The 19,171-nt window shown below is 39.5% G+C and overlaps 1 protein-coding gene and 1 long non-coding RNA gene across 3 annotated transcripts in view; one reads left to right on the top strand and one right to left on the bottom strand.

Moving 5' to 3' along the window:
- The window catches only part of WWOX (WW domain containing oxidoreductase), a 789,098-nt gene extending 778,961 nt beyond the window's left edge, over positions 1-10,137 (top strand). For both annotated transcript variants that reach the window (XM_075940018.1, XM_075940019.1), the window contains one exon: positions 8,931-10,137. In XM_075940018.1, the coding sequence (XP_075796133.1) occupies positions 8,931-9,046 (116 nt within the window). In that variant the 3' untranslated portion in view covers positions 9,047-10,137. The remainder of the gene's footprint in view (positions 1-8,930) is intronic.
- The window catches only part of LOC142831056 (uncharacterized), a 169,077-nt gene continuing 152,395 nt past the window's right edge, over positions 2,490-19,171 (bottom strand). The window contains exon 2 of the long non-coding RNA XR_012906671.1: positions 2,490-10,244. This is a non-coding gene — a long non-coding RNA (uncharacterized LOC142831056). The remainder of the gene's footprint in view (positions 10,245-19,171) is intronic.

The following is a 19,171-nucleotide window of genomic DNA, read 5'->3' as shown; positions in this document are numbered from 1 at the left end:
TGAAATATCTAGTGTTTCTCATTATCCATTGACCAACATACAGGGATCTCTCCTTGTAAAGGCAGTGCCTAAGCTATCACCATTAATTATAGAAGTAATATAAATGAGACTCTACAGTATGTACTAAATGAAATATTAACAAGGCCAGTGTCTTTGAGCCTGAAAGATGCACTAACAGGGCTCATATTACAGCAGGCTATCTATGAAAAATCACACATACATAATACGGGAGTGCTTGGCATAGAGCTGTAAGCCTAGACAGTAGAGGCCTGTTTACTAGATATGTATTATTGCAAAATACATTCCCTTAATTAGGTTCTGGAAGACGGAGTTAGTAGTTAATTTCTAATCATGATATGTCCCCATCATAACACCCTGTGGGTTTTTTTCAATACATTTTAGTGCCAAGCTGTAAATATGTATATCAACAGACAAAAATTAGTCCTTATCTTTAAAACCTAAACAAACAGCTTGCTAGAGACTTGTTCTGAAAGGTCACTTGCTCAAAAAGCATATTGCTGTTTGGTTTTTTTTCTCTCATAGCTGAACTCATGTTCAGGCTAAAACAATTGTATACAAGAGAGAAGCCAATTGTTGGTTTCTTCTGTACTGCGATGACAATCTTTGCAATACTGTGCATGAAAAAAAGATCTTAATTCTCACTTATAGTATTAAAAGACTATATAAATATATACAGCATATACAATAATGTGTGTATACGTACATTTATATAAAGTGTATATATATAATGAATGTTAAGTACAACAAAAATTTCAAACAGTTCAAGTCAACATAAGTTGTCAGTTGAAACCACGTGTCAACAAAGTCTTGTTCATTTCCTATTAGCTTTCTTCTTTCACATATATCTGAGCATCAGTGTACCCTATTCTGAAAGTTTTAGTTACAGCAGTGTATCTGATTTTTTTCTTTGTGGCAGGTTACATGTGTTAGTGATAAAAATTCTTAGCTATGTATGGAATACATTTGCCCATTAATATCTGGGCCTGGTTTAATTGGCTGTAGATTTCAGTTTGATTTCCAATACATTTTTGGGATTGCCTTTTTGACCAACTGAATTTTGTATGGTGGGTGGTATGGCACAGATTCCAAAAGCCCAGAAAACAGGTGACAGGCGCTTTACAAACATATTCTGCCTGTACTGTTGCTGTCTTTGATGCACAAAAGTGCCCGTTCCTCAGTAATTTGCCATTCGTGCCAACACTACTCTTGGGACATGGAACAAGGGGTGCATTTTTTTGGATATGAAAATACCAAAGTCAACCTATGCTCAACCCCACCCCAAAACAGAATGAAACAAACAATGCCAGTTTTCCCACAGCAGCTCTCACATCCCAAGAATAGGGAACAGTATGTTACTTAGCACTGGTGGTAAGTAACAGATAGAAAAATCATCATCATGGCCATTGCTGGGGTGGAGGAATGATTTAAAAAATCAAGAACAGTGTGTAGTATTTTGGAAACAAAATTTCAGCAGTGTTGATCGCTAGGAAAGGCTGATCCCTGTGACAATGCCAAATCAGCAAGTCCTACAGTTCTCTGCTGCTGCTTAAATGCTGGATATGCAATGTCACGTTGTCTCCCTTTAAAATGTTGTTAAAGATCAAGGGAATAGTATTCAGAAACAGATTGCCAGTTTAGAAAGAGACCCACTTCATTTTGGGTAACTTGCTATAAGTACCCCCATGTACAGTTTGACCCCTTGTAATACATTACAAGATGATGCTGCAAATGGAGCAGTGAACCAATGTAATATCCTCCTTCGTGCTCGGAACACATAGAAACATGATACACGCTTCCTTTTCTGTCATCTATTTTTGGGATGTTCACCTGTATTTTAACTGATATATTTCTTAAGAGATATAGCAAATTTGTATGAGGGAAAGCATTGCTAAACTCCGTTTTCCATCTGAGTTGGGCAAAAGACCCTTCAGGTCTGAGAGAGATCAGAATAGGGCCCAATGTTGCAAAGGATCTAGGATTTCATACTGTTGAAGGGCAGGGTTTCTACAATAAAAGTGTAGAGGAATATGTATGTTAAAAAAGTTAATGATACATGTTTATCAGATATTTTGGCAACCTTATTCTACAGCTTCGAAGCACTGTAATAATCATGTATAATATAATACTTTACATTTAGTGCTTTTCATCCAAAGAATTTTACAGATACAAATTAATCCTCACAACAGCCCTGTGAGGTGGGTAACTAATATTAGCCCCTCCTTGTTTTACAGCTGGGGAAACTGAGGTACACAGAGGTTAAGTGACTTACCCAAGTTCTCACAGTATATCAGTGTCAAGGTCAAGAATACAACCTAGGTTTCCTGGCTTTCAGTTCAGTGTTGTATTTTGCTGTGGAATAAGGGTAGGCAATTTTTGTTTGACCCAGGCTGTTGGAAGTATGGTTTTGAAAATCCATTCATTGACATTATCAGTATCTTATTGACTGTTGCATAACACAAACACCAAAGTGCCATTATCAAAATACATTTATTGCAATGGAAACGTTTTCTTTTGCAAAGTTAAAACCCAGAATGTAGTTTAAATATAACTGAATATACTGAATACCATTGAAATAATCACTCAGTCTTAATGCCTCAGCAGTAGAAAACAAATCCTCTTTTGTGAACTTTGGCAGCTTTCCTACTCAGGAAAATGAAGTATTTGTCTGCTCTAATATATGTAAAGTGTGCAAAGATCTTAGCAACTGTGTATAAAGTTACCACTTGAAACAAACTGGGAAATACTTTGCAAGTACAGAAGCCTTTATCATTTTGAGTCTTTGTTATAAAATATTGTTGGGAGTTAATTGAAAAGGAACGGCTCAAAGTAAATAAGAAGATCTTATAGATTTCAGTTTATGTATTGTATTATCTTTTAAGAGACTACACTAGTTGTTATGGCAGTTTTCTGAGGAAAAAGAGATTGCAGCGATTCTCTGGTTTTGATGTGGTTCAATAAGACCTTTGAAAATATTGTAATTACAGAGTCAGTTCAGGTCAGGTTTTCTTGCTGGCTGTTGGCTTTAGCACCTTTTGAGTGAAGTGATTCTTATTTTTCATTCCGTCATACCTGACAGTTCAGAAGTGACATTTTTTGGTTATATGTATGGTTTTAATTTACCACATTCACCCAGACTAACAAAGACAAATCTCTATTTCACATTTCTCTATTAATGAAACAACCCGGGTGTCCTATTTTCTCATTTTACATTAATACATATATTCCAAGTGTTACTTACAGGCCAACAGTGTTATTTTGGGAGTGTTAGGGGTTAGAGTACTGTAGACAGAGGTAAACTGTTCTGATATACTGCCACGTATGAGATTTTAAAATGTACACTGCTTTGTACAAGAGAGAATCATCTGAATTCTACTCTCACTACCCTTTGACAGCAACATGTCTTTTAAGAATACTATTACAAGGAATACTTTTCTCTTTCAAAGTTCATTTTTATTTGATTTGACTTTTACCCCAGGAGGCTAATTTATCTTTCAACTAATAAGGAGTCCTTAGCAATTCTGAGTTACAAAATGAGAAATATAGCAAATAAGGTCCTATGTGGAGTTCCCTTATTTCCCACTGGCTTCCACAGCAGTTGATGTCACTCAAAACTCTAAGATTAGCCTCTAAAAGTGCTTCAGGACACAGGGAAATCCTGAAGGCCAAATGATTTGCTGATGAGGAGATAATGATTTATAATTGCTATTGTTTATTGCAGTGTCTGCTGCTGTGTTTATTAGTTGTCTTAGACTATGCCCAGATAGTAAGTATAAATTAGTATTCATTTCTTATGACTCACAGATCTATTTTAAACATTAATGTGGTAACTAGAGAGGGGAATGGGTGTATATTGAGAGGAGTATAAACTAAAATCCATGATCTGGACACTCTTCACTTTGGGATTGCTAGAAATTCAAATCTAGATTCAAATATTGTAACTTGAGCCCAACTGTATTATAGAACAGAAGCCAAAGCCTGTTCTTTGATGTTACAATCTCAAATGTTATGCTCCCCACCCTCTGCCACCTGCTTTTGTACAGGCAGGCAGTCTGGGTTGGCATGTGTGTTTCCAGGAATACATCATGTAGTTGGACCTTGTTTGTATGTGCATAACCTGGGCTATAAAAATGATTGGCCACATTCTCAGCTACTGATTTACCCCCTCATGGCAGTACATGTACAAAACTATAACAGCAGTTTAGAGTCTGCTTCAGAAAATATAAAGTGGATCATTTCTGACTCGGTTTTGTGGAGCAGACCTCTACTAGGTAATTATGATTCCATAGGAAAGAAGTACCAACAGATAAACTACAAAACATTGTGTTTCCACCATCTACCAGCATGGCTTTAAACTCTATTGTAAGAGTGTTGTGGAGAGAGCATGAAAAGTGCCATTATTCCATGATGTGGAATATGTGCTTATTACCTCATCTCTCCACTGCTGTATAATAAATTATTCCAGTCTAGGTGGCATGTTCACAATGCAGCTGTATTAATCTGCTCTTTTTTGCATTTGGAAAGTGTTTGCTTTGCCTAATAGACCCGAGATGAATAACAAGGAAAGCCTGAATAGTTTTAAGGAAGCACTTGCCTTTTCGTTTTCCCAGAGCGGCTTGCTTTGAATTTGGATCTTGTCACAAATATTTGCCTCTCTTATAATTTTGAATTCACATGTTTCCATTTCACCTTTCAAAATGCACTGTGCCACATTTGCCCTGAGGCTATTTACATACAAGCCCGTACTCTTAATTGTCCATACCAAAAAAACGCAGAAAGCCTTTTCAAATAAGTCGATTCTATTTCCTCTGCTTTGCAGTGTTCAGTGTTATCGGTATTCCATTAGTACTATTTAGAACAGTGACTATTTGTTTGTGGTTGATGAATATACAGGTACATTATGGCTTTTGTTTCTTTTATATGCTTCATTTTTAAACCTGCTTAAGAACAGGACTCTCATTTTAGAAAATAAGCATCCACTTGAAAATAGACAAATCTGAAAACTAAATGTTAACTGTATACTATATTTTCTTATCAGGAACATAGAGGGTATGTTAGAATACTAATGGATGCATTACATATATTAATGAGGATTTTATTATAAATTCTATTTCAAGAGCTCCCTTTATTTTACCATTAAGATGCTCAATGTTCGTTTGTTTTCTGTGCCGTCAGCTACAAATGGATAGCTAGCAGTTATCAAATAAATGCCTATGAACTGGTAGCTACTTAACATTTTTATTCCAACAAAGGATTTTGGAAGGATGGATAATTTAGATCTTTGAGGCTCAAGTATAAATAAACAGAACCTGCTTTATAAATCCCACCCTGCTGTAGTTTAAGATTGTACTGCAAATCTGACAAATGATTTGCAAAAGAGAATGATGAACTCTTATTACCAAGACACTCTTTAACTTAAGCCAAAACAAGATTCCCGGGTAATTTTATATACACTATAAAGATTGATGGCAAGGGACTAGCCTGGCAGCTTTCAAATGTTTGACTGGATCGGAAATGGCATTCAGGCATGATTAAAGATTCAGCTGGGCTTCTCAGAAATTCTTTATCCTGTGTATTCATCATTCTAACTCACTGCCTTTGTTACAGGTTAAAGATGGTTGACCCCCCCAGCTTTGGTGATTAGCACCACATACAACTGACAATCTTCTGATTACAAAAAAAAGTATTTGGGTTGCTCAGAGCTTCTCTCATTGTTTATAAGTTTTCTTTTGAAAATCACAATAGATCATGGATGTCTGTGACAATTGACAAGCTCATTGTTTTAAGACTTTTTTAATGGCGTTGTTAACATTAATTCTTTTATATGGTACTTTAATCTGTTTCAAATTATGTACTGACATGGCACAAGCTGCTTTGCCATTGAAAGTCGTTCAACGGTGATTAAAGTGCTCTTTTTATCAGTTTAAGAATGTTTCATCTTTTATCAGCAGTATGGAATTGTTTACTAATTAGACTCTCTGACATCCTGTTCTGTCTTATGCTGATGACATGTGAACCGGAAAGCTGATGAGCAAAAAATTAAACTTGTTATTAAACTGTCATAATGGCTTACCATAGAAAGGTATTTTCTCCCCTCAAGGCCTTCTGATTCAATAGAATAGAACAGTCTAGTGTCCTCACCACAAGACAAAGAGTCAGGAACTCATTAATTCAGATCACTTTTTGACACTGGCTCCTTCTGCAGCTTTGGGCACGGCCTCTGTGCTTATGTCTACACTGCAGTTAAAAAACTCTGGCTGACCCATCTCATTTGACTTGGGCTCAGGCTATGGGATTGTTTAAATGTGGTGTAGATGTTTAGGCTTAGACTGGATCTTGGATTCTGGGACCAAATATCTATACCACAATTAAACAGCCTCATAGCCCAAGCCAGCTGACATGAGCCACCCCCCGGGTATTTAATTGCCATGTCGATCTGGTGTGTGTCTCAGTTTGTCCACCTGTTGAAATGTGGGCAGTAATACTGATATGCCTGTAGAATATTCTGAGCTCTAATTACGTAGTGTGCTGCTCTGAAGATGTCACTGCTAATTATTATTAGTTTCACCCATCACATACTTTGCTTCTATGGGATAAATACGATTTAACTTCCCTTCTTAAGGATAAAAAAAAAAAAGGATTGTGCTCTTGAAAATAAAGCTGCTGTGTTTCTTTCTCTAGAATAGCCTGCATAATGAGAACAATGTTTAGACGTAGGTGAAGTAGCTCTTGACCTAAAAGCAAATGGCACATTGTTCATAGAGAAATGTTGAAAGCTTTAAATGGCAAAAAATTTCAGTCTTCCAGCTGCACATTTTTTTATCTTCCCTTTACTTAAAAATCTTCCCTTTACATTCATGTAGTGTTCACTTGGAGTTTATCTTGTTTCAGGTTTACAGGATCAGAGCCTGAATTGATATCTGCCACTTACATTATGGGCTACTTGCCCCTTATTTACTATTGAAGAATTTGTTAAAAAGTGAATTTGGTTCATTAGAAGTTAAATCAAACTACAACAAATCTGTATTTTATGACTGATTTCATATCTGACTGAATCTGAGCTAGCTAGAAAGCATTTTTTCAGCCAACAGTATAGCAATTGGTCTTTGGCGCGGATCACTTAAATTTTATTTTATTCTTAGGAAAAAGTTCTATATAGGCTTGAATACAAAACTGCTTTGAACTGCTCTATGCAATTGGCTAGAATGATCATCTCTAAGTTGTACAACTCTACAGAGTGCCTATAATGATCTATTAAATGATATTATATTACTTTTATTGTAATTTCTATAGAACTATATTACGTTGCTATAGGTGTTCTTGCTGTTAGATTCTACCAACCACATTTACAAGGGCTTTGTCCAAATAAATGACTTGGTTTAATAAAAGCATTTGAATACTTAGCAGTTTAACCTGAAAAGGTTCTTTTGGTCCAGAAATAAAGATCTTATTTTTGCCTCAGTTTGTTAGTCAATGAAGACTTAGAAGTAGTCTGTTGGCAGCTTATTCACATTTTGAAAGAATATGGACCCTAAAAATAATTTAATATGTCCTTCTTTGTCCTTCTACATAATTTGAGAGTAAAGGAGCAACTAAATATTTTGGTTTGGTTGCCACTCCACCACTGGCTGACCCACTAGCCGCAATGAGGGATGACACAGTGATGCCATTGATTCTGAGAGAGAAAAAATAATCAGAGGAAAAGAGAGTGAAGCCCATTCTTGTCTCCTACCGGATCGCACTGCAGTAATATCTATTTTCTCTTTCGTTATCTTTTCTATCATATGTGGTAGCCTGTCTATTCTGATTGTTAGTTACCCCATAAAGAGGTACGATGTACATAAATGCTACATAAACCGCACTGATTTTAAATTAGAGCTGTGCATACGGGTGTTTCGCTGTGAGCTCCATCCTATTCTTTTTAATTATAGCTGGCAAAACAAAGTGGTTTCTAGCTCTCTTTACAGCTTGGCAGAGCTTTGCCAATCCTGATGACGTGATGTCCCACCCCGTGCATATGTACACCCACAAAAATGTTATGGCCTCTCTCGTTAATCCCTCAGCTTTCCATCAGAAAAGATTCAAAGTGATCAATTTTCCTCATTGGAGCTCAGATTTTTGAATAACCAAACCAACCAAAAAAAAAAGCGCTTCCTTTACCACTCTGGTCTGTCTGTTATATTTATTAGTGATTTATAAGATGCTAGAAGTAGGTGTTAGAGGATGGCAAAACCACTGGAAAGCACTGAATCTTTGTAAATTAAGAACTACGCTCGCTGCGTGCAGTAGATAAACATTCTCACACAGCCGTGATGACAGCTGCCACAGTAAAATTGTTGACCAAAGATATATGGACAGTTTGGGCACAGATCCCATTAGCACTTTACATGATAGGCCTAAATTGGAATGTCCGGGTTAATATTGTACAAGAGATTTTAAAGATACAAAATATGTCAGTCTGCATTGCTTATCAAAACTAGGAAGTGGTGGATAGTAAGCAGTTTGGTAAGTAGGGTTTTTGTTGTTCTCAAGGAAAATCTGGCAGGTTTTTACATAACGTGTGTGTGTTGTTTTTAAATCTTTTCATTTGTTGCACATAATCCCAGCCGGCCAGATCATTCTTACTCCGGCAACCTTCTCACTGCAGTTGAAGAAAGTTTTGTCTAAGTAAAACTGGGGTAGCTTTTGGACACCTGTTATTTTGAGTTTGCTTTAAGAGGTGCACACAAGAAACAAGGTTACCAAGGTGTATTCAAATTGGGTTCCAGTAGTGTCCTTAACGCTGACATCCAATACCTTTATCACTGTCAGCTGCAACGCTTTTTACTGGTATTTTAATAAGACACGTGGATTCATAGGACTACAGTTAAAACTAGAATGATAAAATGTATATATATTTTTTTTAATTCTAGCAACAAGGAGCCGCCACAACTGTCTACTGTGCCACTGCTCCAGAGCTGGAGGGCCTGGGAGGAATGTACTTCAACAACTGCTGTCGCTGTTTGCCATCACAAGAGGCCCAAAATGAAGTGACGGCTGCAGCCTTGTGGGAACTCAGCGAGAGACTGATCCAAGAACGAATTGGCAGGCTGTCCAAATAGCAGGGAGCTCCTGTAAGGATCAAAACACACAGAGTATGTGCACACTAGAAAACTGCCAACTCTGGAGCTTTTCCAATCTTATCATCTAGAGGGTTTCCATAGACCTCCGATACAGATTAACTAGCGTTAAATGAAATAATAGCAGTCATAACATAGTGAAAAATGTTAAGTACTAATGGGAAATGGGGAATACTGTGGGTTAAAGGGACAATTTCGCTTTCTGGGGTTTAGTTAGTCTTGGTTCTCTTTCTGTTGGCCTGTTCAAAGTGTAATTCAAGGAGGCATCCTTTGAGTAATTTTTAGAAGAGCAATGCAGAGTATATTTTTGATGCTTTGATTAATGGCTACATGGCTATCCCAAAAATAACATGGGACTTCCTCTATATTTTGGTAATTGTATGCTATTAGGCTTTATGCGCTGCTCTGGAGATGATAGCTCTGTTTATTTTTTTCCCTACTAATTTTTATTGAGCGTGGCAAACAAAAAAACAATAATAAGAATAAAGAAAGCTTCCCCGTCTTTGACCGCTGGCTGCAAATATAACTGCACTACCTAGAAAAAGAAGGTGCAATAAAACATTTGAACAGAAACAATAAAGTCAGATTTACTCCACTGCTAATTATTAAATATGCAGCTTTTCCTTAAATGATTATAAGAAAAGGTATGTTGCAAACCATTCCCTAAATATTGTTGCTTTAGGAAAAGATGATGTTGTCTCCATAAGAACACACAAAGTGTAATCAGGGGGGTAAAGTTGTTCCTTCCATTTCTTGGTTCACAGTTTTAAGGAGTTTGTTTTGTTTTCTATAAAGGTTCACAGTTTTTCAGTTCTCCTGATACTGCGTCCTGTTCAAAATGTAATTTTTCCTTTCAATTTAAATTTCATAAAAGAACATGCTTGAATATTGTCACCTGAAAAGAAAGTTTGTCTTGTTTCTGCAAATGCTTTAGTTCCATTTTTTTTTAGAAAAGAAAACTTGAGAAAAAATAAAGAGCTTCTTGTCGATGCCATGAAAACGCTGTTTTTTTTTCGTTTCTGAGTTCATATTTTTGTTTTTTGTGCTTTGTAGCTGTCTTCATGCCAAAAAGTTGTCTTAAGCCATCAGCATTCCAGCATCATTTTTCTATAAACAAAACAGAAATAAAGATTGTAAATATAGTGAAGTAAAGTTCTATTATTATTCATGATTTATTGATAATTGTCCTGTCTTCTATGATTTTCCTCCTCTAGATTCATGAAGTGGTGTAAGCTTTGATTAGCTGGAGGATGGGTGTTAAAACCTAACAGCACAATGCCTGGAAATAAATAGCCCTACTGCCTCCCAAGCATAATATATGCCAATAATAATAATAAAAATAAATTATGTGCGAGTATTTTCAGCTTGTGTGTAATCTGGTCCAGAAGACAGAAAACTAAAACATTGCTGTGTGGTACCCAAGGGTGCCATTTCAGGAGGGCATGGGGAGGTGGCAGCCGAGCGCTTTGGGAGGCGGCTTGCTTTTCATCCCGTTCCCCGGACTATCATGGAGTGAGGGGAAAGTACTTGCATTCCAAAGGGAGCTCACGAACCAGGTTTGAGAGGCATGCACGGAATGCAAAAGCTTTCCCCACATAGTCCAGGGAATGGGATGAAAAGCAAGCTGCCTCCCAGAGTGCTCGTTTCCCCCCCCCCCCCATACACTCCTGAAATGGCACCCTGGATGCACCATGGTTACAGAGGACATTAGAGGTGCCCCTCTTTTTGTGTCCACATACAGGTGCTGATTACGTTCCCCGAGAAGAAGCCTAATGCCAGCTGTAGACATGGGGAGCAGAGGAAGGGAGCCTCTTGCACCCACCAGCAGAGCTGGCCTTCTCTGGGGGAACTAGACAAAACACATTTTCAAAGTGTGTGGCAGTAACTACACTTTCCTAGTAGCAGTGGGGCCAACAATTACCATGGGCCTGGGGGCAAGGTATGGGAGGGCCAGGCTCTGTGCTCCCAAAAGGGGTGGAGCTTTGGATGGAAGGGGCGGGACTGAGGGCAATCAGCCCTGCCTGCAGTGTGGTGCTGCCCCTCCCCCCCCCCCCCGCCCCCCCCAGACCTCTAAAATGCCATGGGAGTGCTGCTCAATGGAGCTGTAAGGGGCTGGAGATAAGTAGTCAAGAGGTCGGAGACCCTGTGAAAGGCCAGGACCCTGTGCAATTGCCCCCTTTATACTCCACTTCCCCTCCCCCATCAGTGGGCCTGCCTACTAGTATTTTGCCCAACTCAGGTTCATCCCCAGATCAATTCTCCAACCCGCATATCAGTCCCTCTATTCGTTTCCCAGACTGGTCCCTCAAGACGTGATGGTTCTCCTGCCTGACACTTGGCTGTTTCTCTATCTGTACCCTGACCATTCCCAAAGGGGCCATGCAGAATATAGGAACACCATTCTGAGGTCATGCATAAATGCTGCATCATCCACAAAATATGTGGAAATGGCTTTCAATAAGTAAACTAATACTACCTCTCATCAAGGCCACTGACCATTCGGTGTTTCTATGGCAAGTCATTTTGGAGATATGTGGGCCAGAAAAAATACGAGAAAAATATTTTAGAGTTGAGATCACATAATTTTTTTGTGTTTCACATTTCCCAAATGCTGTATCCAATTTGCATAAAACTTTTCCACATTAATTAAACCCGGCATTAAATCATGCCTGAAAAATTTCAGGGAGATGGAAAAATAGAGTTCGGGGGAGGGTCAAAAACATGATTAAAATGGATGGCTACTTATCTAGAGGAGAGAAACTAAGTAGCTTCCTGCACATACTGCCCTATCAATTGCATTGGCTTGTGAGTTCCTGGCAAAAAGGAGTAATCCAATAGAATACTAACAGATCGGAGACAACAGAGAAACACTGTCACAGGATGACATTTTTGGATAAGTTATGACGAGTAATTATACCTTACTGAGTGCACTGATATGCTTCCTAAAGACTTGGGCCTTATACTCCCACTTAGGCAAACATTAATAACTAATAATGCACACCTTGTCATTCTTCACTGCTGAAATATTGTAGGCTTTTATGAGAATTTGGTACTCAGAAAGATTGCCTTCCTTCAAAGGAGATCTGTTTTTCCCCTCTGTAGTGGTCCACGTTGGATGTGGAGAGAGTTTTCTCTTTTTTAATCTCACAGATAGCTATATCCTTCATCAATATGAAGGCGCTGCCATGAATTTACTCTGCCAAACAGGTCTGGCTGACACCCATGCCAGTAACTGGTTAACAAATACTTAGTGACGCTAATATGTTACTGTGTCCAGAATCTGGAGAGCAACGTTTTTTTCCTAGTCAAAGAATGAATATTTGTTCGCTCTGTTGTCTCAGCAAAGCAAGCCTGTGTGAAATTACATCTCCTTTTTTTTCCTCCCAAGCAAAAGGCATTTTCTTGGCACCAAGCTGCAGAGCATCCATATAGGGTAGCAGCCTTGATCCCTCAAGAGCCCTTCCAGTTCTATACACCCATGCACACGTCTTACAAACAGCACGTATAGCGCAAACCGCAGATAGAAAAGATACAAAGGGGATTAAAAAGGAGAAAACTTTTTTTTTTTTAATTATCATCATGTTGAGGAATGATTCATGGCCTAGATCAGTGTGTTGCATCCTGTGGCCCAATTAGCACACAGCAGCAGCACAGATCAGCTGTGAGCTAAGGGCCATGGTGCCAGGACAGGCTGTCCTGCTGTGTGGTGGATTCCTGGCTGCCCTGCCATGTGGCAGGCAGGGGTCCGGGATCCCGGCTGCTCCTGGTACCAAGGGGCAGGGTCCTAGTCCCACACAGCAGGGTCTGGGGGAGAGGTCTGGCTTCTCCCCTGGCTCTGCATAGCAGGGGCCACGAGGCATTTCTGAGAAGTATGATCCGGTGTCAGGATCCCCCCTTACCTGTCCCACACCTGGCATGTTTTTTGTGGCCCCGCTTTGTAGAGAGGGCGCTGAGCATAGGGGTTTCGGCGGGTTTGGAGCGGTAGGGTGGTTCTCAACCTGCAGTCCAAGTAACACATATGCCGCCCACAAAGATAAATGGAATCGTCTAGGCCAGTGATTCGTAATCTAAGCCATTGGCTTTGAAAACTGTACTGTACCCTGGTACAACTGTAGGTGCAGTCTGATTTACTTATTGACCAGGCAGTATTTTTTTACAGATGATTTACTTAAATTGATGTATACTTAACTGACGTTGGTGATCATTATTTAATCTGTTAGACCTAAACGCACTTGTATGCAAATATAGTACTCCCTAATACAAACGTAACCTCTCTAGCTCTTACTTAGTATTATGCCAACAAAAAACAACCAAAAAAGGACCAAATAAAGAAAATTAAATGGTGCCACATATACTTTTGAAAAATAGTCAGCATGGGCTCATCTAGACTATGCTAAAGCGTCAAAAGGGGATATGCAAATTCCATGGAATTTGCGTATCCTCTTTCGACACTTTAGTGTAGTCTAGATGAGCCCCATGTGTCCGCCAAATACCTGTGTAAATATCCCTTTTTGCATGTATTTTTATAAGTGGAAAGTGCCTAACGAACATTTCTAAGCAATATTGCTAAATACGTACCAATTTATTTTCAATGATTTTCTGATGTAGAGGCAAACAAGAGGCTATAAACTGGAACACGGCCTACCTCCATGCTGAGGAACTGTTCAAATGAGGCAAAATGCAGGACAGTGTAGCACTTTAAAGACTAACAAGATGGTTTATTAGATGATGAGCTTTCGTGGGCCAGACCCACTTCCTCAGATCACTTCCTTTGATCTGAGGAAGTGGGTCTGGCCCACAAAAGCTCATCATCTAATAAACCATCTTGTTAGTCTTCTAAGTGCTACATTGTCCTGCATTTTGCTTCAGCTACCCCAGACTAACATGGCTACATTTCTATCACTGTTCAAATGAGGTTTTATTGCTTTCCTAGTCCATATTTCCCTTTTCAATCATATGCTATGCTGGGGGAAGAGTCAATACAACGAAATCAGGCCTCATCATTCTATCGGGAGCTCAACAAGTATATGGACAAGGGTGCTCCAGCATCTCCTACCTGCCTTTTACAGTGGCAACCTGCAACTTGCAGTTGTGAGAAACATGAGATGTACTTTTGAATTGAACTGTGCAAACAGCTGTCCTCCCTGTGGACTTGAATTCAGCAGAGAGGTTGTGTGTGTGCACTCAGAGAGTGGATGGGACAAGGATGAGAGTTAATCAGCTACAAAATAGACTGTTTAAGCTGGTTGCTAACCATGGGAGGGAAAAGTCACATCAAGTTGGTGTCCAGTATGAACAGAGACCTGTACACCAGAAGGAAAAAGAAAGAAGACAAAATTGGATGAGCCCCATGAATGTGTTTCTTTGCATAAGACCTAGGTCAGTCCCTGTGGGGAAAGGAATACCATGTACAACGGCACAAAGCCTGAATGGAAGTGCTAAGAGCATTAAAACATTCAGCTGAGAAGCATGTGTAGTGCAGTGCATTACTTCAGACAAACACTGATCTATGGGAGACTAAGGCAGGGCCTTACTTGGGATCTCTGGATTGTATGGTGATGGATACATTCAAAATATGACAGATGGATAGATGCTACAGGTCATTGCATCAACAGGAAAATATACAAATATCTTTGGGAGAGCGTGTGGACCTCCTTGTTTTTTAATGCTATCCACATGGTTTAGTGGACGATTTTTGTTGGGTTGCTCTTTTTTTTCCCAGAGTATAGCACCAAAAATAAGCTTTGCTGCTTTTACAGAGTGTTTTCCAAAGGGTGTCTCATGAATTAGCCCGATGCTTTCAAAAGAGGAGATTGCTGAGAGCAGAGTAGTTGTAAAAGTGTCAAGGTATTATGAATGTTCCGATGACAGAGCCCAGTTGTTATCATCTGGGTAGTGAGGGAGGATAGCTAATGATGTGCAGCATGTAAACCGTTTGTTGCTCTAATCCATCTGTGTGGAGGGGAGTGAAAAAGAAGGGAGAAATCCTGGGAAAATTACTTGGACAGCTGGAGATAAAGTGTGCACTGATGGAGTCATCCAGAGGTAGCTGTCAACATGAGCAGTGTTTGCATACGATACAAAGCGACTCGGGGTTGTGTTGTTGTTTTTTCTGGTCTGTGTGAAGAACTTGATTAAAACATAGTATCCTCTTACCAACTGGTCTCCATTTTTAAGTGGGGAATGTGATTTTAATCAATGCATGGCTGGGTGGTTTTGTGCTGTGTTAAGAGCCTACCAGAGATCAGGCTAACTCTAGCTAAAACAAGATGTACAGATCCCTTTGGAGAATCTGAATGAAATTATTAATTCCGGTGTGTTTTATAGACCTTTTATATGGAACACTGCCCATACAACTTCACTTCCTAATTAAAAAGGGCTCATCAATTTGCTGGACAATTGCTTATTACCATAATAATATTAAAAATCCCTGAAAATCAGCCATTGGAAAGGAGTAAACACAACAGTTTACCAAAGGTCTGACAATATTAATGGGTAATCTTGTAAAAGAGCTATATATCTGTGGTTGCCTTACAGATAAAGTTAACACTTTTTTTTAACTGCTTTTGCGCTGTTTGTGTTTGCCTATAAGGTGCATAAGACTTAAAAACCTATTATCAGATGCTTAGCAGGCTGCGAACATGGCCTAAATTAGGTACTTTGTTTTGTGCCCGTACAATACTTCCAATTTTCACACTCAGTCCTTCTCCCCAGCCCACCACATCATTCCTATGCCCTTCTCTTGCTTTATCCCCTTTTATAGAAACTTGTATGCATAGGCCAAATGTGCACTTTTTTCAGGAAAGTAATTCAAAAGACCATCTAGTCTAGGCCCCTGTTCTGAAATCTTTCAATCTATAGACAAGAGAAACAAAAAGTGACAGTGCCTGTGCTGCCTAGATAAAATAGGAATAATAATTTTTAATTAAGTGAGTTGGCCAAGGTCACATCAGAAGGCAGTGTCAGAGGCAAGAATTTCGCTTCTGTGATCGAGTCCAAACACAAAGCTATCCTTCCCCCTCCATATTGCAGCCTTCACAGGACATTGCTGTCACTTGGGGTACAGATTTGGGTCATCAGTCGTGAACATAAGAACAGCCATACTCGGTCAGCCCAAAGGTCCATCTAGTTTTACACAGCTCAGGAGTTAAAAGTATCACTTGATTAAAATGTATCACAGATTCTTAGAGCTGCCTTATAAACAAGGGTACAGGATCTTCCCCTATAGCCAGGTCTACACTGGGGGAAAATTTGTCTTAAAATATGCAACTCCAGCTATGAGAATAGCGTAGCTGGAGTTGATATACCTTCAATCAAATTTCTGAAGGAGGTCAACGAGAGAAACCCTTCCATTGACTTCTCTAGCCCCTGGCGGCCCCTGGTGTCAATGGCGGCACCATCAGCATTTGATTTAGCGGGTCCTTACCAGACCTGCTAAATCAAACCCCAGAAGATCAATCCCCAGAGCATCGATCTGTGTAAGTATAGACAAGGCCTATGTGACCATTCAAGTGGAGGTCTAAAAAGCTTCCATCCCATCTGCCATGAAATAGAGCAGACGGTCTGAAAACAAGCACTGTACTCAACCAACTATGGGGGTGGGAGGGAGAAATGGCTTCCTGCCGCCCTTTGTGCATCCCTCACCCCAATAAAATCTCCGTGGCTTGTGCAATGTTGGATTTTACAAGCACAGACTCTTCCAGCAATTGCCTGCAGAGAACAGCATTAGCAGTGATTTAACACCAGGCATTTTTGCACTTTGACTTAAATCCAGTATAAACTTCTTAGCCAACTGCCTGAACTCCGTCTCTCGTGGGCAATGGTCAGCAATGTATCACAAAGCTGCTTAGTCCATAGCACGCTCTGCAATAGCACGGTAGGTGACCGCTCAAAAGAAGCCTGAAATTTACCTGTAGTGGATATGCCATTACCTCTCATCCTAGAGAAGACTTTATATGTCTCCCCCTCCTGAGGTTGAAGCCAGCTTGGCTGGAGCAAAGAAAATTACACTATGCCCACCTCCCATGCACCTAGACTGCAGACAAAGCATTAAGGAGCAGCTTTGTTTTTGTTTATGAGCAGTAGAAATGGATGCATTACAGAGGCACAAAAATGAAAAAAGGGGGAGAGGGGGCTAGTTGCATTAGAATTAAGTACTGTTTTTAATATGACACCTGTCAGACTTCTTGTTAAAAATACGGAGAAAGGCTCCTTTCAGAAATAATAACATTGCAGCAAGGTGAGTTATAACACAGTGAGTCCTGTCAACTCTTGCAATTAGAAGTTGTTTACCATCGAGCAAAATAGCTCTGCAGCATCAATGCTATATGGACATCATGTGTTGTTTCAGTCTTAACTGAAGGCTCAGAGCTAATCCTCTGTTCTAATACAGCTCACCGCCAAGCTTGGAGATTCTCACCACAAAAATCACATTACTTTCCTAATGACACTATCACCTAACCAGGGATTAAGAGCTGCTTTGCAGTCAATGAATGGTGTCACCATGTTTAGGCTGCTAAACAATTAAAGGGTCAATTTAAAGTGTGTTAGTGAGGGGAAGGCATGACAAGCAATGATAGGCTGAGATAAACAAGACCTGCCACAGATCCGTATAGTCAGGGGGAAAATATTTCTGGCAGAAAACTATTAAAGGGCATTTCTTTTTATTTACAGCCAAATGAGTTTGTTAGAAGTCTTGAGATGGGGGATTGCTCTCCTATTTTCAGTGCAGAATGGGCTGACATTGTTCACACTGCTCTATGTCATGTTGGCCTCCTGGGCAAGGGAATGCTCATACTTGGGCCATCAAGCCAAATCACCTCTCCTCCCTCCTTCCCTCGTCCCCCGCAAGAGCTTCTAAATGTGGCACGTTATTTGTGAGTCACCAAGTACTACAAGTTCAGCTCAGACCACAAAATTAATTTCAATTATGCCTTCAGCCAGATTTCAAGCAAAAGACTCTGGAGACATAAAGGGAAATTAATTTATTAAAAAGCAATAGCTTGATAATGTACATGATGATAGAATAAATGAATATGTTCAATATCTTATAAAACAGTTGGCAATCACATAATAGCATTCATCGTCAATTTGGTAGCTTGTCTCATACTCAGCAAATAGAAGTAAAATGGTATATTATTCATGAAGCAACATGCTTTAATTACTTTTAGTACACATTTTTTTTAAATGTAATAGGCGTTTGCTTCAAGATAGATAAGCTAGGTTACGGTTATAGATGAATCTATGACACAAACCGTAAGAGACATCTCGGGAACACAATAATCAGTTTTGAGGAAGTTTGGCATTTTGGGATACTTTTCTCCAGCATATATAGAAATATTGCAAACTGAGATGCCACCGTATAGTAGGATTAACATCAGACGTACTGAAATGGTCTCAGATAAAAGTTATCTGATGAGTTTATCAGACATCATTTCATATTTCATAATGTAATTTTTTTACCTTCCATAAAACATAAACATTATGGCTACGTCTACACTAGCATGATTTTGCGGAAATACTTTTAACGGAAAAGTTTTTCCGTTAAAAGTATTTCTGCAAAAGAGCATCTACATTGGCAAGGATGCTTTTGTGCAAAAGTGCTTGTGTGCCAAAGCATCCGTGGCCGTCAAGACACGATTTTGCGCAAGAAAGCCCCGATCGCCATTTTAGCCATCGGGGCTTTTTTGCACAAAACAATTCTTCCCTGTCTACACTGGCCCTCTTGAGCAAGTATTCTTGTGCAAGAGGACTTTTTCCCGAGCAGGAGCATGAAAGTATTTGTGCAAGAAGCACTGATTTTGTACATTACAAAGTCAGTGCTCTTGCGCAAATTCAAGCGGCCAGTATAGACAGCTGGCAAGTTTCTGCGCAAAAGCAGCTGCTTTTGCGCATAATCTTGCCAGTCTAGGCACACCCTATTAGTTTAATTTTGTATTTTAAACTTGTTTTACAGAGATATATCTTCCTTTTAACACAGCCCTCTAACTTAATTCGGTATGAAGGTCTCCCATACAGAGAAGGTCAGGTAAAGT

This window comes from Pelodiscus sinensis, chromosome 12, assembly GCF_049634645.1.
Source record: "Pelodiscus sinensis isolate JC-2024 chromosome 12, ASM4963464v1, whole genome shotgun sequence".
NCBI lineage: Eukaryota > Metazoa > Chordata > Testudines > Trionychidae > Pelodiscus > Pelodiscus sinensis.
The sequence above is the reverse complement of the archived record's forward strand: the minus strand, read 5'-3'. Positions and strand labels throughout refer to the sequence as shown.